Source organism: Spodoptera frugiperda, chromosome 30, assembly GCF_023101765.2.
Source record: "Spodoptera frugiperda isolate SF20-4 chromosome 30, AGI-APGP_CSIRO_Sfru_2.0, whole genome shotgun sequence".
NCBI classification, from domain to species: domain Eukaryota; kingdom Metazoa; phylum Arthropoda; class Insecta; order Lepidoptera; family Noctuidae; genus Spodoptera; species Spodoptera frugiperda.
The window spans coordinates 6,741,433-6,767,342 of NC_064241.1; the positions used below are offsets into that span (position 1 = coordinate 6,741,433).

The 25,910-nt window shown below is 33.6% G+C and overlaps 1 protein-coding gene across 2 annotated transcripts in view; it reads left to right on the forward strand.

Annotated features, from left to right (window-relative positions):
• The window catches only part of LOC118270059 (tachykinin-like peptides receptor 86C), a 101,306-nt gene extending 76,380 nt beyond the window's left edge, over window positions 1-24,926 (forward strand). Inside the window, exons 9-11 of one of the 2 annotated variants that reach the window (XM_050707096.1) lie at window positions 9,284-9,384; window positions 14,566-14,658; window positions 22,197-24,926. In XM_050707096.1, the coding sequence (XP_050563053.1) occupies window positions 9,284-9,384; window positions 14,566-14,612 (148 nt within the window). In that variant the 3' untranslated portion in view covers window positions 14,613-14,658; window positions 22,197-24,926. The remainder of the gene's footprint in view (window positions 1-9,283; window positions 9,385-14,565; window positions 14,659-22,196) is intronic. The other variant, XM_050707095.1, reaches the window with a different exon arrangement.
• Window positions 24,927-25,910: the final 984 nt, after the last annotated feature.

Genomic DNA, 25,910 nt, shown 5'->3' on the forward strand with positions numbered 1-25,910 from the left:
TGTTAAGCCACATACTACTGAAGATTTAACTTGGAATTGAAATTGATTAGTATTCCAGTCAGTTGCGGCTCGAGTGTGAGGATAGAGATTCACCTCTACTAGCCAACACATGCCATGATTAGCGGTTACACTACGGTTAGAGTAACACACCTCTATGCACGCCGTATCCTTTTTTGTATCTTTTTTTTTCCATGACTATAGTTATTTGTTCAGTATATGTTAATAAAAATATGCTGAAGCCTAAAGAAGAAGAAAATTGGCTTATGATAATTTAAGATACGAACAAACAGTATGCACTGTTTATAGTTGAATACTTAAACTTAATTTTAAAGAATAAAAAGGGCAAAAATATTCCGCAGTATTTTTTTTATAAGAAAGGTCAAAGCCTTATCTATATGACCTCAAAGCAACTTTCTCTTAAAACAAAAGACGGTGGTTTCGCGGCTAATTACTACGTAATTATAAAGTTTAAACAAAGCGGTGTAGTTTGTAAGATGTTTAGTTATAATAAGGGCCTATTATATTCTTAACTATGATACCTCTTAAGCCGCATGCGACCTTAGTACTTGATAAGACGATAAAGAAAATTAACTTTCTAGTTCTTTCTCAAAGTCTTTTACCGATAGCAGCTTTCGTAAAGTCACGGCATTAACTTTATAGATTCCTTGTGATAATGTGGATAAAATAGTAATTTAAATAATGAAAAAGTCGTTGAAGTGTAAATAAGGAATAGAAACTTTGGAACGTTAGAGCTAAAGGAACTCCAAGAAATCTAGGCTGAAACAAGAAGAAAGTCTATAATTAAAGAATTTAAAGTATAGACATTGATAGATTGTACCATTAAGATCGTGTGCTATTTCAATCTTAGGTCATTTATGAACTTTTAAATTAACTTAGCATGTTCTATTTCGTTCACTTTTTAATTCGTGATAAGGTTGCCAAAAATTGGCCTTACTTTTACAGCGATATTGCCAAACGCAAAACCGTAGTTGTTTTGAGCAAAGAATAAAACGATTAACATTTTTAGTGTTGCAAATGTATCCTTTATACACTGGTTATGTGAGTGTTATGTGCTTTGTAATGGCTTAGAAGACGCACAAACTAGTACTCTATTCATGAATGGCTTTGTAAGGCCGCTTAAAATAGCGTCCTACCCAAACTCAGTGAAGAAATAGGTATTTTATTAAGTCCCCTCTTTTTGTAGTGACTTAGGGAATACAAACAGACAGTCGTGTAGAATTTATTCGCTGTAATGAGGGCATTTAGGTACGCTTTGTAGCTTTGTACAGATCTTTTAAATTGGAATTTACGTTTATCTGCTTTGAACAAATCTTTCTCTTGGTACCTTGTTTGTCGCACGATATTTGCCTTTAAAATCAGTGGAAAGTTATGTAAAAGTCGAAATGCTTCAGTCAAAGAGATCGCCACAAAAGATTTAGATTCGAGTATATTGAATCATTGAAATGACCTTGAATGATATGATACCTTATTTTTATTCCATCCGCCTAGTCATAAGACCGCAATAACAATAAAAACACTGTCTTTGTGACTGGGTCACTGGTTTTGTGACTATTAGATTAGAGGGAGCTATATGACAAACGTTCATAAAGGGTGCCATTTGTCATAAAATAGTGATGTAGGTATTTGTGCATAATAGTTCGTATAACGAAGGACTGACGGTCCCTAATTCTTGGCCGGTTTTTCTTTTGTTGTCATGTTCAGTTTTGAAAGCAGGAAACGAAGCGTTTTGAGCTCGGAAATGATGAAAGTCACAAATATTTTATTAATCTTAAATGTGGGATGAAATGTAGGGATGATATTTTGTTGTGTATAATTCTATTATGGTCATATACATATCTACTGAATGGTAGGTATGTGATGTGGTAGAAGTGGAACTCCTTGAGGAGTCTGTGTTTCCTGATGGGTATAACCTGGGTGTCTTCAAAGTCCGAGTGAATAGGTTGCTTATAGGCAGACGTGGTCCATCGTAGGCCGCATCATCACTTACCATTAGGCGAGATAGCGGCCAAACGTTGACCCATGAAAATAAATGTAAAAAAAATTTTGTCAGCTTGTTTAAGGTTTTAACTCTCCCAGTGTTAAAAATTGTTCTGAAATTTTCAGCACTATTCATTTATGATATCAGTTTCCATGTAAAAACGAAGCTTTACCTAAAAAAACCTTAACTTTTTCATTGCTTATTTTAAAGTAAGATAGAATAACAGCAAACTGTATTATCAAATTAGTTTTCTGGTCATCTAAAAATATCCCTTTATGGGCGAAACCGCAGTTAGCCAGGTCAAATGTTATTCAGTTAACGAGTGATTGACGCGTGTTATTCTTGTTGTTTGCACAGAAAACAAACCCGAACCCCAAGTGGGTGTCAAGTAAAGTGTCAAATTGAAAATGGTGATTAACGTTAACGATCTAAGGTCGAAACTAGAGTGTTATTTTTAAATTAATTGATTTTCTATTCTGAGCAACCAAATATAGGAGTAGCATTTTAATTGAGAAATTGTATAGGTAAGCTAAGTATTGTAATGTACTCTCCGTATTTTTGTTTCTCATCTTTTAAACCTTCTCTGAACTAAAATTAGCTAAATCGGTCCAGGCGTTTCCGAGTTACAGCGAGAGTAAATTGAAAAATCCTTGATATTTATTATTTTATTTATTGTGTCCATGTCTAACTATCAAAATGCTTTTTCTTTCTTTTTTTTTATTACTTATCTTGGATAATAATCTATCGTCCAGTAACATTTGTGACATTTCAGTTAAAAATTCAAACTATTCTTTATTTCATTTTATTCTACTACTATTTTCACTGCCCAACATTATTTATCGCCATATCCTTCCTCAGACGTTTGTCGGTAATAAATTGTATTGCGAATGTAAAACATATTTGTCACAGTTCTGGGCACATAACTTTAGGAGCCTTAGGAAACCTAAGATCTAAATTCTACGACCTAGATTAAGACAAGGACTTAGTGCTTACAAAGTGGTGCTTATTATTAATGCATTGGTAATTTTGCTCGAAGGATAACAAGCTAAATCTTATAACTTAAAGTTATTACTTAGTAGTTGTTTCAAACAAATTAATAGCAACAGTCTGGGAATGTCTTATTTGAGTACCTATTTGAAGAAGATGAAAACAGAATTTAGAATATTTAAACATTTTGTACGGATTCTGATTTTTATCAAAAGAGATTAAGGAATGATAAGACAACTGTAAGGACAAATTGCGTTAAATTCATTTGAAATAATTATAAGTTTTAGCTTTGACGGTAAAGGCTTTACTGCTGCTCTACGTCGGTACAAGATGTTGATGATAATGATGAGTTCCATTTCAGATTAAAAAAACCTTCCTATTTATGTACTACAAATATAATACCTAGGTACATAAACTAGACTAGACTGCCTCGGTGGCCTAGTGGTTGCAAGTGCGACTGCCGGGCAAGGGGTCTCGGGTTCGATTCCCGGGTCGGGCGAAGTATTACTGGGCTTTTTTCGGTTTTTCGGAAATTTCTCAGTAGTACGGATCTGGAAATGTGCCCGGTATATGGCAATAGGCTCACCACCTTACATGGGGCTTAAAACATAGATTGTGAAAAGTGGGTGTACATTATACAGTGGCATTACATGTTATAATGTGCACCTCTGCCTACCCCTTCGGGGATTAAAGGCGTGACGATATGTATGATATGTATACATAAACTACTGTTGTCTCTCTGCATCACCCTAAGGTTGACTGTTAAAGAATGCCAAATTAGCATTAAGTCCACCATTGTATAATGTACACAAAGTGTAAAATAAATAAATAAAATAAACTGTCACTTTTAATAAAAACTCTAATAACTTACACAAGTCGTGTCAAACCAGTACCATCAATAAATGCAAACAATTTTTGTTCAATATTCACGCCAATGTTCGAATATCAAAATTGAATATGAATATATTCGTTACTAACAATGTTAATTGGGCTTTGTGGCCAGTATCGTATTCATATTTATTGTGGTTCTATTAGACTTTTATTGGCTGTGAGTTGTGGCTTTTCACAATTCATGTTTTTTTTACTAAATAACTATTGAAGGTAAGAGTGTACTATTGATAAACATACTTATAAAAACCCTATAGTAACTACACAAGGCAGTAGAGTTTACCCTTATGATTGAAAAATTAATTAATAGGTATGTCGTGGTGGCCCGGAGGTTTAAAACGCCCGCTTCTCATGCACGCGGTTTCGAAACCTACCAATGACAAGTACAATAATTATAAGTGTTATACGTACTTTTTAATCATTTAGACACCACTGACAAACGGTAATGGAAAACGTTGTGAGAAAACCTCGACGAACAATTTCTAATTATAAGTTTGAAAACTCAACCTTCGTTGCCACATTATAGGTTGTAAATGTGTTAAAAAATCTAGTAGTCCGTTACTACAGTTTATGTATGCGAAACCATAAGGTTATATTGCACTTCAAAGAGAATAAAAGTAAAGAAAATCTCAAGAGGCAATCACGTAGTTGCAAATACGAACCGTGAAGTGTACCCTTGAGTCGAGTCAAACTAGATACCAACTTAGAAGGAGCCCGCGGTTGTCTTTTGTTTATGGAACCTTTCGTTTGAATATTAATACTGAACCAATTTGTATTGTTTACGAACAAATCTTGACTTTTTTTACTCAAAAATATATTTTTTAAATACAAATTCAGCCATAATTATCATCAGCATTCGAGTCAAAATTCATTGCACACAACCACCTCTCAATTCCTTCGCTTGCTAGGCAGCTTAGCGACTGTAGTTTGCTGAACTAAAATTCATTAAAAGATACTGCGATCCATTTTTCAGTTATATTTCATACTAGCTTTTGCCCGCGACTTCGTTCGCGTGGAATAGTGACTTCCGGCAAATTTTTGGTTTTAACCACATAGTTCCCGATCTCGCGGAATCTCTTCAAAAATGAGATGTAGAAGATATTCCAGGGAACTCTTCAAAAATCAACATAATGAGCTCTGCGTTTGAATTTAATAGACGTATACTCACTTAGGGCATTGAAAAAATAGTTTAAAAACGGACTTAAACTAAAGAAAGCTACGAATTACGAATTTATAACAATTAAAAAAGAAATTATATTACAACCTATCTTCTATGCTATAATAACCAAGCTTAAACTAAATAATTTAAAAGAAATGACTTAAATCTAATCTATCTAATTAATTAAGAAATTAGACTTACAATTTTATTAAAAAACTAACTACAGTAACTACTAATAATCGATATCAAACTAAACCTACGTTAAATAATTTAACCAGAAAACCAGGAAAACCCAACAAATAAACTTATTAATTGACAAATACCACGAAACCAATTTATTTAGAGTATTATATGTATAGATTTCAATGTACAGACAGCACTTTTCTACGATTTTATTATATGTATAGATATAGATTTTTGAAATAAAAACTATCCTATGTCCTTTCTAAGGTTCTAAACTATATCTGTACCAAATTTGAACCAAATCCGTCAAATAGTGGCGGAGATTAATGGTATAAGCATAGAATAGTGTTCGACGTGATTCTTTAATTTGACATAACTTTTTTATTTATGAACCGATTGACATGAAACAAACACTAAATGTAAATTGAAGCATACCACAATATATTCGTGAAAACCGCATCCAAATCGGATCAGCCGTTTCTGAGATTAGCGCGCATAGACACACAGACAAACAGACAAACAGACAAAAAAAAAGTTAATTACATTTTTGGGTTCGACATCGACATAACAATAACCCCTGCTATTTTTTTTATTTTTATTTTCTTTTCAATGTACAGACAGCACTTTTCTACGATTTTATTATATGTATAGATAAATGTTTGCAGTTTTATTCATACCCGGGTCCATACGATGCAATACCGTAGCCGAATTAAATATAAAAATATTGTTTTAAACGTATTTTGCTACTACAAAATAATGACGCATAGCAACAGAATAATTTCAAATAAATTAATCCAGCAGAATCTCACTTTTACAATTTACTCTGTCGCAGTTTACAATTGAATTTTCTTTGGCTCACTTTTGTAAACATAGCCTTTGGATAGTTTCCAATCTGAGATCTGTTTTCATCTTAAGCAACCGTATGATTAATGTGAAAAAACATTAATGTACTTTTTGTGGACTTGTGACATAATTGTTAACCAGAAGGTTCTGACAGTAAATGAAAAATTAGTATGTTGATACATACTAATTTTTGACCAAGCATTTACTGTGCAACGTCCTTTTACAGCAGATACCTATATAAAAATATTATAATTTATATTGTTATTTTTTTGATATTGTTCTTTCTTTATTCCAAGGTTTGTATTTCTTTTTCTTATATTCTTACATTCTTCGCTACTACACATCATCAGATCCAATTACTTTCCTACATAATTTATTCTGCCTGAATAGAGAAAATCTTACGAAAAAATCCTTCAAATTGTATAATATTATAATATTATGCTATTTGCATACACTATCGCATGCCCCTGAATAGGTCATTCAAAAATATTATGGAATGTCGTAAACGTTTTTTCGATAAAGGGGAATATTATGGTTCTAAGTGGCCGTTTCACTTGAGTTATTACCGACAAGCTTACTTTACGAGGCTGACCGGTATTTTCCTTAACATCAAATAAAACAGTCTTTGAGTTATAAGTCATGCTTTATAAATAAACCAGTTTTACCTGAAGTAGTACTTGGTGTTTGCTAATAAGCACACTATGTAGTAAGTGTATGTATGTATGGGATTAAAAACTTGTAGATAAAACAAATATGCATTTCACAATACAGGACTTTTTCATTTTTACAGTTCAAAATATATCGTCTAGTATTAATAGGTAAATGAATATTAGAAAACTATAAAGAACTACACACCAAAAAAGCAAAAACAAAACATCAATGCAACGCAATAGTCCTAAATGAAAATACTTTGCTTTCAAATTAAACATTTTTTATTGCAAAACGGTAAAAACAATGCAAACTATTTATTTTAATTTTAACGTTTTATAAAACTACTAACCATTTGATAGTCCTCGAAAACTATAATTTATTTATTTATTAAGTGTCACCAACATAAATACAGCAATATTGGACAATAAAAATAACAGTTTCATCGAACTACCTTAGGTCAAACTATATTTACAGTTGTGGGTAACCACAGCATTATATTACGTTGCGTTGATATTACGTTTTTGATTTAGTGAATAAAATCGACCCGTTGCCATCATTATAATGACTAGTAAACACTGTCTTATAGGAAATCACGGGTAAACAGACAATGTTGTTTGCCAAGAGATCCTCGCTGATTTTCAACATGATGATAACAAATCGCGTGCAAAGTGTTGTCTAGTGCATACGAGGTTATAACGTATGATTTGAGTACACTAGAAGAATTTTTAGTAAGTTCAAATAAATTCATCGAAACGGAGTTTCGTTGAAAAATCTTTTTTTGCGTCGAATTTAAGAAATAATGTGCAAAGTGCTATACCATTTTAGAATCCTCATTAAATGCGCCAACTTTGGTGAAATTTGCCGCTACTAGCGACATACATAATTTATTCAGTACAGTCACTTAAAGTAAGGTGAAAATTTTATTCAGAGTATTTGGTTCCTCTAAAACTAACAATGTTTTCCAATCTAAAGCAGTTGGCTAAGAATTTATGATTCCATATTACTGGAGCACTATCCAGGATAATGTGAGGAAGACTGCAGACGAAAAAATTAAGATTTGTAGCAACAAGAGTCAAAAGACTGGCACAGGGTGTACTTTTTCGTGGATAACACATAAGTCACTGTATTTAAAAACTGTAGGACTTAAATTTTTTTTTATATTTTTCTGATAACAATTGGAATCTTGCTGATCATCTAGTGCCCGTTGGACGTCGATTTCAGGGACACCCTGTAGATTGAGGAAGCCAAAACGTAATAGACAAACAACGTCAAATGCTTGTGACAATACAAACACGTACTCAGGAAGTTTATTTAATAGGTATGGCAAACAGGGGTTTTGTTGTGGTGCTGAAGCTTCTTGTTCAACCTTGACTTCGAATCAAGTTGAGTGGTAAGGGTATACATGCTAAGAATGAGGTATTAGGTTTTTGTTACAAATTTGAAAAAATATTATTATTTGAAGCACAGCAACGCGCTGTCATCGGCAATATTTCCGAACCGATAAATACGAGTTTCAAACCTTCACAAAAAGATCGTATTCCTATTTTAAAAGGCCGGCAACGCACCTGTGACTCCCCTGGTGTTGCAAGTGTCTATTGGTGGGGCTAATCGCTTACCATCAGGTGAAAGATTGGCTCGTTTGCCCCCTATTCCATAAAAAAGGATTTTGAAATACTCACTGGGCATTTAATACGTCTAATTAACGGGTATTTAAAAGGCCTTTAACATGTATTTGTAACAATGTCTAAAATTAACCGTGTTATTGTACTTCAGCTTGTGAAAACAAAGAGATTTTATATTGAGAAAGTTAGTCTTACTCCCGAAGGTATACAAAAGAAAATAGAAAAAAAGATGAGCTCATCAATATAAAATTTGATGACACAAATAAAATAAATCACAAAAATAAAGGTTGATGAATAAAAAGCGTATTTCAACAGATTAAAAAACTGAATAGTAGCAATACTTGATTGCAAAAATTAGCAAAAATATTGATGGCGCAGATATTTTAGGGAGTTCAATTACCCGAACCGAAAGTTTATACCAAAAATTAAATTTAACCTTTGCATTTGAAAATGTAAGAGCAATTAGTCCTAAATGTAAACAGTTTACTTTTAAATTAAGCCTTTTCTGTTGCAAGACGATCAAAACACTGCAAATGAACTATTTATTTTAATTTGAACGTTCTAATTACGCGGTCTCTAAGTTAAATAAATGAATGCATTCATTTACTTCACTAATTACTTATCTTAATTGACATTTTGCACAAGCATGAGGGACCTCTCCCTCTTTACTCTAAGTTACCTCTAACCTTTAGTTCTTTTTAGATAAATATACTTTATAATTTAGAATTTCTACGATTTCATGTACTTTTATAAATAAGACGAGTTTGAATAAATAATAAAATACACGATATCTATCATTCAATATTTTTAACGTTAATAACGTTTGGCCACCAACCAATTCAATTTATCTAAGTGATTTTGAAAGTCTTATTTGTCTTCCAAAAGTATTTAAGAACCGATGTAGGTACCTATAAAACTGTTCTAATATAAATTATTATTTATTGTTCACAGATTTCGCATTTACTTTCGTATGGTGTTATGTTGGTGTTGGACACCAAAAACATCATCATCCACAGACATGAAGAAATTAGAAATGAACAAATCATTTTCAGGTGAGTTCTTTAAACAAGATCTTTGTTGCTAAAGAAATTAACGTCATTTAAGGTACTGGTTATATACGGTAGATGACGAATTTCTATTTTAATGTCCGTCTTGTAGATTATTTTAAAATAATGTAAGATACTTATTTTTTATTGTCTTACGGAAACAAATAATTTCAAAGATACATTGATTTAAAATATTGCTTGATGTAATTTTTGGGTACATTTTTTACGAAGAAATCACGTATTTGCTCCCACACCTAAACTTTGAATCCTATTATCCGTTATTTGAAAAAAAAATAAAAATACGCGTCTAATATTTTTTCATTACCTACTGACAGACTAAATAGATTTTTAATTTTCATACCCCACCATCATCCCTATTATCCTCGTAATTTAAACTGTTCATTTTACTTTAACTCTCGAATGGTGCTGCTGTGAAAACACAAAATTCTGAAATAGGCTCGATCTCTATCGTAATTGTAATAACAATACAACTGGCGAAGCCTGGAAATGCACCTCTGTATACCCTATCGTACAATAACATTCTCAATTACAGTCCGAGTCTGTACTTAGTAGTAGTAATCCTATATTACAAGACAATCATAATAAAACTGAATGCACAACACCCTCTACAACGATCCTATGAATAAAACAAACGTAATATTATGTGTTTTAAATTACTCTGCCCATCTACATTCATGGTAAACAATTACGGCGCCAAATTAATTTCGGTAGCGTTTCCACTTCGTCAAGGGCACAAGACCACGAAGGCATAAGTGTACAATGATTACGGTATAATTAGTTTCCTGGTAAATGTGAGAGGATTTTAAGCTTAATATTTCAAAGACAGACTCCGACTTCACGACAATCTGAAGCCATTTATTTCTCATTTTAATTCACGGTCAGCGCAGATGGGTTTTGATAGCTTGATTCTCGTCTGAAAAAATATTTATTTAATTTGCAATTTGTTTTCTCGGGTCTAAATACTCTGTTTCATTAGGACACCGATTGATGGTATCAATCCCTTAACCTCGATGTCTACAAAGAGGTACCTGGACAAACCCTATGGTGTTTTACTAACCACTAGAGTTGTTGTTTGCATAACAAACTTAAAATACCCATCATACATTTTATGTGTTGCGTGATCATGGTGTACAAACGAAGCAGAGCGAATGAGATGTTAATTTCTTAATATAGAAGAAAATTCTAGTTTAAAGTTTCATAAATGGAAAGAAAGAAAGACGTCTTTTTTCCTATCTATTGGTATTTGTATGCATTACTTCAGAGTACTTCGCTCAGCACTGCTTTGTTTTTTTTGCAATGCAAATGACAGCAAGTGTACATCGTTTGGGTTCAGCATTGGAATAATTCCTTTCTGCATTCACAATAGGGTTGTTTTCTTGAGAGTATAATTGAAAGGGGTATTGAATTACATTAAGAGGAAGTGTTGAAGCTGTAGGTTTATATTTTTATTTTGCTATATTTTAGCCACCTTGAATGAGCCTACCCGGCTCATTCCGGACCATTCCGGACTGAGCAACGTGAAAAGTTGGCTAAATTTATTGCTATAGAAAGTATGATAATTCTGGATGATACAAACTTCGTTCTACTATGACAATGTATTTATATCATGTAAAAATAAATGAAAACTCTATAAATCATTTTAACCGAACCAATATAGGTCTTATTCATAAAAAATATGACACGGACGCTGAAAATTCAATCAGTTCCAATAAATCCTGGATGTTATCGCTCTAGGGATTTACGATTCTCAGATCCCACGATTTTCATCGATTAAAAGTTAATCTGGATGCTGATAGCATTCGAAAGTAATCTTAATTTATTTACTTTACGACCTAAATTCCATTGTACGTGTTAGTGGTATTTCAAGCGATATTATTATGTGTTTGTGGTAAGTCTGCGAACGCCACGAAAATCCGTTCGTGAATGAATAAGAATCAGATATTTCAATTAATATTAAAATTAGGTATAAAGTAAAATATTAGCCTTTAAAAGCGTGAGACAACAATAAAATATTTGACTTAAAAAATAACCAACTAAGGAAGCTCATGTTTCATATCCAAATTCTTTCCAATAAGTCACGTAAAAATATGACGAAATCACTCAAAAGCGAAACGTATTTTGACAACTAAGTAATTTTCTAAGTAAGTAACAAAAATGTACAACGATTTTATACTTTTTATTAGTGGGGAAAAATACAAATTGCCGAGTAAAATGTTTTTAGCATAATAATTATTCAGTTCAAACAACCGAGAAATAGCTTGATAGCTTTAATATGATTTAATCTTTTGACAAGACCCTTTTTCGATAAGACTTTTAGGTATCTACATATTTTTTCCGAAGAAACACTTAATTATCTATTCTATCTTTATTCTGCTCGGTCTTAAAACTTTGCCAATTTTTGCAACAATTTATCTTCGGTTTTCTGCGTAAAACAACAAAGTCATTATGGGGGATCTAACCTAAGTCTGGCTAATAAGACATTGGCTTACAATAGACTAGAGTTTAAGGGGAGATAGGGGATAGCATGAATAAAAGATAGCATCGTAGTATTTTTTGTTTTTTAGAAAAGCAGCAGAAGTCATCTTATGTTACTATGAAAAGCGTTCATATTTTTACCGACTTCATCATAATTTTCATTAAGGAAAATATCTGCTAAGCTGCAGAATGAACATGGCTTTACCAAATAATTCAGACTATTTACTTACATATGTAAATTAAAATCTAATCTGCTTACGGTTATAATCTATACATGTGACTTTTCTTTCTTCACAAATGTCACACTTATATCAGCTATAAAACCAACGAAGCTCATTAAATGGGCACGATATAAAGCGTTTTTTGTGACTATTGCCAATTCATCACAAAACAATCATGGCACACTCAATCCAGCTTCAGTTTCAATAATAACGTATTTTCTTCAAATGTTTCTCATTCAGTTACTCTTTAGTTCGAGTCTCTGTGTAAACGACACCTAAATATACCAAGCTTTTTGCAAAGACAAAAAGAAGGACATTTATCATTGTTATAATGTCGTTTTTATTTTGCTTTAACTCGTAATATTTAAATGTCAGAATTTTAGCTTGTTTATTTAACCGAAATACTTAGTGTAACTGTTGAGGTTTCATTGGTTTCATTACATGTACTGGCAGACTGCGATATAAGAGATTAAGCATGTGATTGGTGTCAGTGACGGAGCGGTCAGGAAAGAAAAATATGGATTTTTGTAAGAAGATGCTAAACTGGCGCCCAACGTGGGGCGGCACTTTAGCATGACTGTGCTTTTTATTAATTTTTAAAAACGTAAGGACCATTCTTGATGTTCTTTAATATTTTTAAATGATATTTAACATAATTGTTTACTAGTTAAAATCATGTTTTGTATTACTTTACATTATAATATGAATGTACTACGTATGTAAATAGCCTAAAGGGCTTAATAGAATGAATAATTGTACACCCACATTAATTCGACTTCTACGTCATAAGTTAGGAGTTAAGTGGTAGGATCATAAACTTACTACACCTATTTTGTTATCTAATAATTAATATTTATAGCAGAATTAGACCTTTTTGTTGAATGAATACGGTTGTACATAAGTGTACAAATATAACTTTATTATTTTTAGTAGCACTCTGTAGTATCCTGTAAAATAATTATCAAGGCAAACATAAAAGCGAGAGAATGATTTGTTTCATTTTCTATTGAGGTAGCATTTTTCTTATATGTAGATAGTCAATTTGATTGAGGTTGCAAAGCATTTACTAGTAATTGGTTTAGGAACTACAAGAAATGTACTATAGAAAGTAACGGAGTCGTATAAAATCAACTAAATAAATAGAAAATGTATAAAAAGCTCGTTTACACAAAGTTTCGAAAAAAAAAATAGTGTTTGTACCATGTTGGTGAATGTATGTATGTTTGTAGGCATTGTACGAAGCAAAACGTGACGTATTGTAAAGTTTTCATTGTATACAATTATACTAAAACAAAGTTAGGAGTTCCTATCAAAGCTTAATATTTTCCCTGCGATTGTGATTAATTTTGTTCCAAAGTTAAATTCGGAATGAAAACGACAGAAACAAAACGTTAATCATTCTCAGTCGTAACATATGTTACGATTCGAGCATTTTACTTCTAATTAATTACTTGGTATTAAATGGCAACTTTTATCGTATGGTGTTGCCTGAGCGTTAAATTTTAGTACACGTAGAATGATTGGTGAAAGTTGTTAGTTTTTTCTTTGAAGTTAATTATTTGTGATACAATTTTAGATTAAAAAATTGAAGTGCATATTTTTATTTATTGTTATTGAATTGTGCTCCTACGGAGTTTTTATATACATGTATAATTTTTTGGGGACGCAGTACCGTACCCACCTAGTTCTAATTTGACGTTGTATTATACAATTTTATAATCATAGGAAGCTAAATGAGGATGCAAAGTTTTATAGATAATGAAAAACAAAATTACAGAAGTCGAAATATAAAAACACATTATAATAATTGAAAACGCTAATTTTAGATACGAGTTACAATGTTACGCCTTAATAAAGAGGTACCCATATAATTAATGAACGACTGTCTATCGCATTGTCACCTTTTATGAGAACCACAATGGTTTGATTTATGCGTTACCGATACCTTGCATCTGATTTCAAATAGAGATGTCATTAATTTTCGTTGCATTTTCTAAGGATAAAATTAAATTTTAAAATAGCTTTCATTGCTATTGTGTTTTCGAGAACAACAGATGCTCTTTGGAATAAGGATGATGACGGGGTATGAAAATTAAAAATGTAATTAATATTTTTTATTTTATAATTTAAGATAACAATACTCAGATAAAAGGAATCAAAGTTTAGGAGTGGGAGCAAATACGTCATTTCTCTATATAAAATTTACCGAGAAGTGACGTCAAGCAATATTTCAAATCGATATATCTACATACATACATCGTCTATTGTCTTAAAATAACCTACAAGACGGACAGACATTAAAATAAAAATTCGTCATCTACACTCTTGTCAGTATAAAAACAACTATAACAATAACTACATTCTTCATAAATCTAATGTAGAAAGAACCAACTTACTATAGTCTAATCAAAAACTTTGTGCTAACTGTATGTAAGTCATTAGATGTATTAACTTTGTTTGTTTGTTACAGTGAGTCAAAGAAACTATCGGGACATATCGTCCTTTAGCAGAGCATGACATTCAAAGAGACGGAGTAACACTTCGCGGTCTACGCCACAGCATGGTACGTATAGAACAAACAATAAGGGCTTTTTAAAGCATTAACTGCTGAAAGAAAACTGTTGAAGACAAATCATCACCGACACCAGTGTCCGATGTGGCGTTAAAAATGACTGAATCCTCACGCCCAGGGTGCGGCTATACTTACTGATTTAAAAGCACCGCGTTCTAAGTCCTGCTCCGAATGCTCTTTACGAGCAATCCTAGCACGGAACCAATTAGGGCTGATGACGATAGTGTAGCGTATTTTTCCTATCATGTAGCCGACAAAAAAATTCTGTCCGATAGTTTGATTGATACTACTATATGTGGGAAGCAATAAAGTATTGAGTATTGAGCTATATAAGCGAAAAATAGGTTAAATATGTAACTATTCACGTCTATATACGTCTTAGAAGCACCAACATACATAATGTTATTAATCTTGATAAACGAATGGTTTCAACATACAAGTTTAGGCGTAAAACCAAAATATTTCCACATTTCTCTCTTCATTTACTAACTGAATATGAATCATTAATCACGTAATATAAATGCTTACACTTTCCCTTAAGTTATAAAATATACTTCACATTGTGAACGCAAAAAGCTTTACAAAGCCTAAAGAGTATACAATGAAGAAGAATGAGAGAAGTCTTTGACTCATAGAACAAAAGCCTTGAAATAATAAACTTGGTATATTCAGTGACTTCGGGCACTAATGTTAAGATTCAATACTAATTTCTAAATATTCATTAGTTAACAATACTTAATTAACGTTGGGTAAAGGGCACGATTCTATTCTCTTTCATAACAATTACATTATCCAGAGGGCCTTAGTACAAGAAGACCATTAGTTTCAGGGTTCTTTGAAATGCCTGGACTGTGTACTATTTAATTAATTACTTCGTGTCTTTTTACATAGATATTGGTAAACAATGATAGTATAGAAGCCAACAAACTCATTTAGTCCAATCTGTCAATCTGTTTCCCATTTTAATTACATGTGATAAAGTTTGAGATCCATTAAAGATATGTGGTAGTTTGCTTGCTACTGCACATTCAATTAAACTTCATGATCACTAGTCAGAATACATCTATTGCTAAAGACACTCTTGTTTGAAAGAGGTTTGTCATAAGCTTGGCAGGTCAGGTTTTAAGGGGGGAAATCATCCAATAACTTCTCCCGCCTTGGGCGAGGTGAGAGGTAGTGTCAGATGCTTACTAACCACCCATTCCTACTCCGGCCTTTTGAGCCGGAACCCCGGTAAAGCAATCTACAGCTCCAAAACAGTACACAGCTAGGTTAAAGATCACATTTAGGTTATCAAAGGTTGGAAAATGCTGACACCAATCTTTTGGTGTCGCAATTTTAGGACATAACCAGCACAAAACAAGGTTTAAAATTTTAATGGTGTTATTGACCCCAATTTTTATGATGTTCTTACATTTTAGAACATTTTATAGAGTCCTAAAGAAATAGCTATTTAGTAACATTTATGGTTCTGCGTGGGAGTAACTGACAACTAAGCGAAAAAATATACGCGACATGGATTATGACGTCTTTGTTATTAAAGAGCAAGCGTGCGGGAAATATTTCGAGACATTGTCGTAATATCCCACCCATTCTAATAAATACTCTTATTTATTGTGATGTGGACTAAAATAAATAAGATCTAAGCATAGGATCTAAGTTGTGGTGGCTCGGAGGTTAAAGACGGGCGTCTTTCGTCGACGCTTCTCATTTATTAGGGTGCCGGTTCCAAACCTACTAACAGCAAGTACCAATGTAACTTTTTTTGTGTTGTATGTACTTTCTAATATTGTTATGACACCATTGACAAACGGTAAAGGAAGACATCGTGATGAAACCTAGGTTTATAACTATAAAGTGAAACCACCAACCCGCGTTAATCAAGTGTGGTGGTCTCTGGTGAAAAAGCAGCTTTAACGCGTCAAATTGCCAAAGTAAAGTTTCTTCAAGTATATGAAAACACAAATACGACGTCTTTTATTTTCCAACAAATATAACTTGGAATGTTCTTGTTTCTAATTAACTTTATTTAGCAGAACACATTATCTTTATGGCCACACTGCCAAAACATATCGGCGGCTGTCACACAACCGATACATTTTTGTATCGTAACGATACTTTCTCTTTTGTCTCGAATAAATAGTTTTCCACGACAACTACCACGAGTGATTTGCTACACCCATTGATCTGGCAAAGGCAATGAGATTTTTTCCACACAAAACCTCCTATCTACATACCGAAAGTCGGAAATATCAGCCAAGCTATTTTCTACCTTAACGTCAAATACCAATTCATAGAAAGAATGGGAGAATATTGATCACAATGCGTGTTAGCTATTACAGGCCATTAAGTTCAGGTTCCTTCGCGATGTTGGTCGTCGTAAATTAGCTTAGGAGATAAACTACGTAATTCCAGATGAACCTGTACTTATTAGACAAAAGTAATTGAATGAGATTAGTGAGATTTATTCGAGTTAAGTGAATAAAAGAAAATAAAAATAAAGTTGCTTATACCTTGAAACAATTAAGTAACTTTTTTATGATACAAGCCGGTAAACGACCAGGCGGTTCACCTGATTGTAAGCAATCCCTGCCGCCCAGGGACACCTGAAACAGAGGTGTTACGAGTGCGTTGCCGGTCTTTTAGGGGTTAGGAATTTAAGGGTTGTTGGGGAATCGGGGATTGAACATTGGGTAGGGGGCTAATTGGGTCTCCGGTAACTCACACAACACAACGCAAGCGTTGTTTTACGTCGGTTTTCTGTGAAGCCGTGATATAACTCCGGTCAAGCGGGGCCCATGCGTGCCAAAGCATGGCTATCCCCCACTTAAAAAACTAAACGTAACTTTATTAGCGGACATATTTGTGCCAAAGCAAAGCTCTCCCCTCTCCCACACTTAAAAAACTGAACGTAAGTGAACTTTATATTTCCATTTTCAAATAAAATGTTGCATCATACCCATTATTCTCTTTGTTGCCAGTGCGAAAAAAAGAACTAATGGGTGATTTTTTTGATGTTAGGATTTTCATGCATCAGTATTTGACAGATCACGCGGGATTTCAGACATGGTGTCAAAGAGAAAGATGCTCAGTATGCTTTGACATTTAATCATGAATAGACTTACTAACGAGCAACGCTTGCAAATCATTGAATTTTATTACCAAAATCAGTGTTACTTTACGCCCGATTTATGGTCTACATAATCGACCAAGTGAGCAAACAATTAATGCGATTGTGACCAAGTTTCGCACTCAGTTTACTTTATTGGACATTAAACCAACCACACGAATGCGTACAGTGCGTACAGAAGAGAATATTGCGTCTGTTTCTGAGAGTGTTGCTGAAGACCGTGAAATGTCGATTCGTCGCCGTTCGCAGCAATTGGGTTTGTGTTATTCGACCACATGGATTTGACGCCTTTAGACTATTTTTTGTGGGGCTACGTCAAGTCTAAAGTCTACAGAAATAAGCCAGCAACTATTCCAGCTTTGGAAGACAACATTTCCGAAGAAATTCGGGCTATTCCGACCGAAATGCTCGAAAAAGTTACCCAAAATTGGACTTTCCGAATGGACCACCTAAGACGCAGCCGCGGTCAACATTTAAATGAAATTATCTTCAAAAAGTAAATGTCATGGACCAATCTAACGTTTCAAATAAAGAACCGATGAGATTTTGCAAATTTTATGCGTTTTTTTTTTAAAAAAGTTCTCAAGCTCTTAAAAAATCACCCATTAGAATAGAATACGCCTATCTACATTACTCCCGGAATATCAAATACAACGTATTGTACTGCTTTTAACGGTTATTCAAGTAAAAGTTATTGATAACGCTATTGTATGTTAATGTACCTATTCTATTAATTTTTTTTTTATAACGTCACGCCTTTAATCCCCAAAGGGGAAGGCAGAGGTGCACATTACGGCACATAATTCCAATGTGCACCCACATTTCACAATTTATGTTGTAAATCCCATGTGGTGGTGAGCCGTGCCGACAGTTCCAGACTCCGTGCTACCACTGAGAAATTTTCGAAAAACCGAAAAAAGCCCAGTAATACTTCGCCCGACCTGGGAATCGAACCCGAGACCGGCAGTCGCACTTGCAACCATTCGGCCAACGAGGCAGTCAAAAATATATATTCATAAAATATTGCTTGAAATTATTTTAAGTGTTTTCACTGAACAATAATGGGATTAAGTAGTGAACATTAGTCTAGATTTTATGCTAAGAGCTATGACTGATCCTAAGCCTTGTTCTAGAGAACGCGTGCTTTGAAATCCTAATTTGCAAGTCAATTTGGCACCTAACTAGGCTTGAATATCTATAATGGAGCATGCTACTCGTACAGTCTGCCATGTAAATTGTAAAAGCTTTTTTTAACCACTTCAAAAACGATTACCTAAATAAATAATTAATGCCATGTTATGTGTAAACCAATAGGTACATTTATAAGTGATCCGTTTCTTAAGGCTTAATAAAAATATCGTCACTGCCAACTACATCCTATTAAAAAATAAATAATAAAATGTATGGTCAGTTATTATAGCAAGATTATAAAGATTTTAAAATCAAATGCCCCTTTTCAATAATTACGTTGTTATTCATTATACATATATGAAAATGATGACTGATTAACACTTATCCAGGTAAGTACCTAACATACACGTGTTGCAAATAAGAAGATATTCCACGAATTCTACTGAAATGTTAACACTATACTGTCTGATGTTTACAATATTCGTAATTTGAAGGGAATATTCCAGCGAATTGATACCTGGATTTCAATTAGTTAAGCGATTTTCATTAGCTCGAGTGATACCTAGATAGGAAAATGCGAGGGATTTTCTACTAACTCATTATTTGTTATTATTTTTAATTAATATAAATGTAAGGTTTTATTTTGAAACATTTCTTTGATGCTATGCTATTTGTAGACCTACTCCAAACTCTACTCAATAGAATTATAACTTTAGTGCAAAAGTATAAAGTTGAAATTATATTAAAGCTACGTTGGGTGGTGCAAAACAGACAAAAATAGCCCTTATGATACCTAAACAATAGAGGCTATTACTGTATTGGTTTGTTTAATTTTATAAATAGAATCCCATGTTTCTATTTTGTTTAAAAGTCATGTTGAGAAAGGTCAATAAAAGTTTGATTACTTTTTAATCAAATCAACCTACGCTCGAGTGTAAAGAAATTATAAATTAATTATCGATTTATTAATTGATATTCTGAGAAAATTAAATATATTACTTCGATTCCAATGATTCAATTTAAAAAATAATTGTTTCTTTACTATGCACCACACTCGTATGTTTGCCATTGCAAAAATTTTGTTTTAAAGACATAAAGTAACAAGTTCGATTAACTCTTAATACTGATTTAAATAAATTTCAGTTATATAAGTACCCAGAACTGTTAATCTTACTAATATTATAAATGTGAAAGTTTGTGTGTGTGTATTTGTTACTCAATCACTTCAAAACGACTGAAGAGATCGGAATGAAATTTGGAACAGGGGTAGATTATGGCCTGGAATAACACATGTACTACTTTTTATCCTACAGGAACGTGAGCAAAGCCGCTGGCAGAAACTAATATATCATTATACGCGTTCTACTTAATACATATATTATTTATATTATATGTCGTCACGTCTTTTACTATTATGCTAAATATAACTCATAATAATCATACTCACTTTCTCTTTAGAAATATCGAGGTATTTCAACTTAGTAGTACGTTAGTCTGCAATTTTCTATTCAAACTAAATCGTGCTGATATGTTAGATATCTCTTATTCAAAACTTTATATGAGTGGGAGTAAAATATAATATGACACCTACATTATAAATTTATAAGCTAAAATTGTGTATCTAGATATCAGAATCTTGTGCGTGTCAAAGAACTGATGAGCCAGATAGGGCCCAGTAGAGCTGATGCCGACCCGAAGCTGCGGACAGCGGGTTACCGGGGCTCTGGCTCGAAAAGCAGGAGCAGGAGCGGGGTAGTTTTTACTCAGTAAAAGGCCACAGAGACACTCCCTCTCGCCTTGCCCAAGGCCGGAGAAGTCATTGGATTCCCCCATCAAAAAAGATCTTTATTTCGATAGATTATCTTTATTTTGGTGACAGATAGATTTCTATTAGATCTTGAGAGATCTTGTGTGTGTGCTTGAGAGATCTTTTAAATTCTCTTAATCGGTCATATTAATTCAATCTCTAACAGGAGTATTTAGTTTGAGGTCCCAGAGCGTTCGGCTCGTATCACAGAGATTTTAGAATTCTAAGCTAAAATCAGTATTTTAGTCTAGAATCTTTTAATCAAAGTCAACTAGGGTACCTAACTAAACAAGTTTAAAATAAAGCCCTAACGAGTTTTCACGTTATCTAGCTTGATCAAATTTAAAAAAGCAGACAGTATGTTTTTTTATCTCCTGCCGTAAAACTCTCATGAATTTATATATTTTTTGTGATTTCAAGGCCTACAAAAAGCAATTTATTTTGAATTAGCTCTTCTTGGCTAGATGTACAGATTTTTAAGTCTATATAATATGTATAAAACATCCTATTTGTTAATCCTGACTGTTGTCAAACGAATTACTGGATAACTTAATCTTTCTTGTATTTTTTAATCCTAATAAGTTCAACCACAAAACGTTCTCTCATAGAACAGAACTATCGTCAGTTTATCAAACGTTTCTACAAAATTGATGAAGATATCCCTACAAAACTGATGAAGTGAATTGAAGTATGACGGCGTAACAACGGGAGGCTTAAAAGTCAAGCTCTCGTTTGTTCCAAATCATCCAATTTCCAAACAAAGGGCTAGCGAGCAGTGAGCTGGGGTAATAGGAATTGTTCGCAATCTGATCTACGAGCTACCTACGCTTAGTGAAGTGTAGGTATATCCCATATATTGTATTTTATATTGATACTAGATCTATATTGTGATTTTGTCCGTATAGGTATTCCTGTGTGGAAGTGATAAACAGATTGCTTTATATTGAAGCCTTGAGTTCAATTCTTAGTTCATATAACTAAGGTATTGCCCTGTAAAGTGAAAATGATAGAAGAAATGTAGAAACATTTATCTTGGGCTCTTTGTATAAAAGCCACTCGTATTCGCTACACATTCTATTAGAAGAAAAAAGTAGCAAAAAATTACTGTACTATGTGTACTGTACTGTGTTTTAACTCTTGAACATTTATTTATCTTGGGCGTTCTGGGTAAAAGCCACTCATATTCGCTACACATTCCTATTAGCAGAAAAAAATAACAAAAAAATACTGTACTGTGCCTTCAACCCATCTAAGTTGCGGACTACCTAGCGGGTTTACCGGGGCTTCGGCTTGAAGCAGGAGTAGGAACGGGGTTGTTTTTATTCAGTAAGAGTCTGACACTCCCTCTCGCCTCACCTAAGGAGAGATGTCTTTGGATGCCCCCCCCCCTTAAAAAAACCACCTGTTTCTTATTGTAATTCATTATCATGACGACAATTAAATTTCTCCTTTTGTTGGCAGATCATTCGAATGCAACAGAACTGATAACGAATGGCAACGCAGTGCGTATGAACCCGCGAGGTGAACCCGATGATAGACATTATCACATGTGTGACGATAGATTATAAAGTAAGTGTAAATAATAATAGTTTTCTACACAAAATCGATTGTAAATTATATAAATAATGATCTCGATTAATTAACACGAGAGTTTTCGCAAGGAATCTAGTTTTTATATCGAATAAGTAAGAATTTGATTATATTATAAAAGGTTTTATCAAAATTTTAATATCTGTATCGAGTTTCCTAATTAACGCTGTAATTGATACATCGAAAATTAATCATGTTTTCTTGGTACGCTAATAATTTCGCTGCCTATTGTGTAAAAAAAGGTTCCATTGTTCGTGATTATTTTTTGTCTGAGGTTGTTTAGCATTTCCAAAGAGGTCTGCAGCTTGACTGTTTATTAATCTAGAACCTTTTTGTTGTTCCTTTTTTTTCAAATTTATGAATATAAAGCTCTAATTATGTTCCTAATTAAGTTTAAACTTTTGTTCCAGTAGATAATATAAAATGAAGCAATATGTTTTACGTTACATTTTGATGTGGTTTATTCAAATATTTTAAATGTATTGTTTTATATATGCAAAGATGTACAAATGTCAATGATAAATAATCTACATCGAGCTAAAGGAATCGATTGAAATGTAAATTATATTTACAGCTTTTTCTAGATCCTAAGTTAGGTAATGGTGCTTTATGCGAAAGAAACGCTGTTCGACAAAGTCGATGTTATTCTCTCTTTAGCTTGATGTCTATTATTTAATCGCAATATCTGTATTTTATAATGGTTGTACCAAAATTCACGAAAAGAGGTAACTTTGAATCCATTTGAAACATTTAATTTCTGAAGTGTATTTTTCTAATAACTATCGTGAGACGTATTAAATTAACTAAAAATCACGGTTTAGTAATTCAGAAGTGTGTCAATTAATTAGTAAAGTTCTACACGCACAGTGAAAAATAATTAAAAACAAAAAATCACATTTACGGGAAATGTAAACTTAAAATGCAGACAAATAAAATATATACGTTTCATGTGCTGGAAAAATGTATTGTAATCTGAACTCTATTCCGATGCACACCCTCTAAAGTACATTAAGATTATTCATTTGATTAAAAATCGTACTCTCTAAATTACCTCTAACATGAATTTTGGTACATCCTTTATTTGAAACAGCCAGGGTCATTCATAAAACCTCATTTCCTATAAGGTCGTTTTGTACTAGAATAAGTTTAAAGTACCTATTTATTAATATAGAACACGATAGACTACTATTTTCTAGAAAAGTGTTGCTAATTATGAAATATGTAAGAGAATTCATATTAGTTTTTCCAAGAAAAGTACTAATTAGTGATGTTGGCAGTACTTTTGTAGTACAAACATAAATACATAAACATATTTTTGTTTTTTCTCAAAGGACGTGTAACAGTAAAGGACTTGTCACACTCCTAGCTATAATATACAGAAATATATATTTCTGTAACGTCACCAAAATATGTCCAAAATATTTTAATAGCTCCCAATATCAAAATTAAAGATAAAAATTCACTTCACCTCCTAGGTTCTCCAATATTCGATGAATGTTTTCCTTCATTCATCGAAGACAAAATAGAAAATTTCAATAATATTTCGGATAGACTACACAAAATCAACTCACATTCGGCTTTCACTCTGATTCGGTATTGTTGTTTTGGACCAAAATTTACTTATATTCTCCGCGCATCTCATATATGGAAAAATTCACATATTTTGGAAAATGTAGACAAAATTATCAGACACACATTATCATCCATACTTAATGTGGCTTTGGATGACCGTGCTTGGCAACAAGCTACCCTTCCCATTCGCATGGGTGGGCTCGGCGTCCGCAAAATTTCAAGTATTAGCTTACCAGCATTTCTCTCATCGGTCCACAGTACCTCTGAATTAGTCAGGAAAATTCTTTCTCCATCACTGGCTAGTTTTGAGGTGCCGTGTTTGACTGATGCAGTGGAAGCTTGGAAAATGGCCTGTCCACTTACTGATTTACCTGTTCACCCTTCTTCTCAGAGACAATGGGACGTGCCGCTGTGCAGTATTATTCGTGAGTCTTTAATCAACTCTTCTTCTAATGCTGCAGAGCGAGCTCGCTTATTGGCTGTGGGAGAGTGGGAATCAGGTTTGTGGCTTCAGGCGCTCCCGTCACCCTACATAGGAACTATGTTGGATGACATTACGTTCCGGCTAGCTGTGTGCTTACGGTTGGGTGCTCCCTGTGTCTCTCCGCATTGTTGCCACTGTGGAGAAAGAGTCGATGGCTCGGGACACCATGGTCTTTCATGTCGTAGAAGTGCAGGCCGCATAAGTCGTCATGCCAGCATCAACGACATTATTCGTCGTGCTCTCGCCTCAGCCGGCGTACCAGCCGTATTAGAACCTAATGGTTTGGTACGTGATGATGGCAAGAGACCAGATGGTATGTCGTTGCTGCCTTGGAAGATGGGTAGGCCTTTGGTGTGGGACGCTACGTGTGTAGACACCCTTGCGCCATCTCACCTTCTAAGTACTGCTGCATGCGCTGGTGCGGCTGCTTCCGCGGCAGAGGACCTCAAGCGGCGCAAATATTCTAACTTAGTTGGCAATTATTGTTTTGAGCCGTTTGGGGTCGAAACACTTGGGCCATGGGGTCCTGGTGCACATTCTCTATATAAAGAAATTGCACATAAGCTATTCGACTCTACGCGTGACCAGAAGGCTGGCTATTTCTTCGGTCAAAAGATAAGCATTGCCATACAACGTGGCAATGCGGCCAGTCTTCTGGGAACGTTCCCCAATGACAGCGATGCGGACGAGTACTTCGACGCCTAACCACACCTAACCACGCCTATTGCCTTTATTTTAGTTTTAAGTTAGTTTTTATTCCTTTTTTTTTTTTGGTATTTTTAAGTTGTAAATAATGTGTTAGTTTAGATTAATAATTGTTACTCTTTTGGTATATTAATTAATATTTTGAGAATACGGGATGTTCAATTTATTCACCAAGCGCTCGCAAGGACGATTGCCGAACCGAAAATATATATTATAGAATAGCTCCAGTGTGTGGTTGCTACCTATACGATAACATAATATAGCTCGATGTATTAATATATATTATAGCCAGGTCTGTGGCGGCCTTAAAAATTGCATACTAATCCAAAAGTTGCTCAGATACTCAGAATTTAAATTCCAAACCTTGATTTATCGTACTTAATATTCAAATTATCAGCCAGTTGCTAAGCTAAGCTGATAGTAAATATACCTCTTTTGGAAAATATTTTCATTCAAGGGAATTTTCTGTTTACCGTTTCTGTACGTATGAATTTCATTATTATTATTAACTTATTGTATCGTAAAATTCCTATAAGTGACTTCGTCAAAGTTTAAAATATGGGTTTACCTTGAATACTAATAATTATTGCGAATTTTATACATTGTTTTTGTTAAATTACGTGTAGGTATTTTCCGTCACATTCACCCGAAATGATTTATTGTTTGTTGTTTTTTTTATAATTTGGAACAAAAAGTTGGTTTCTAATGTCTTATAATATATGTCTCATTTATTTTTATACTGTATTCCTGATGAAAAGAAACTAGATAGGGTTATTTTTTACAAAAATGCAATTTTCATCATTAGGGTTCCTAATTTAATTAGC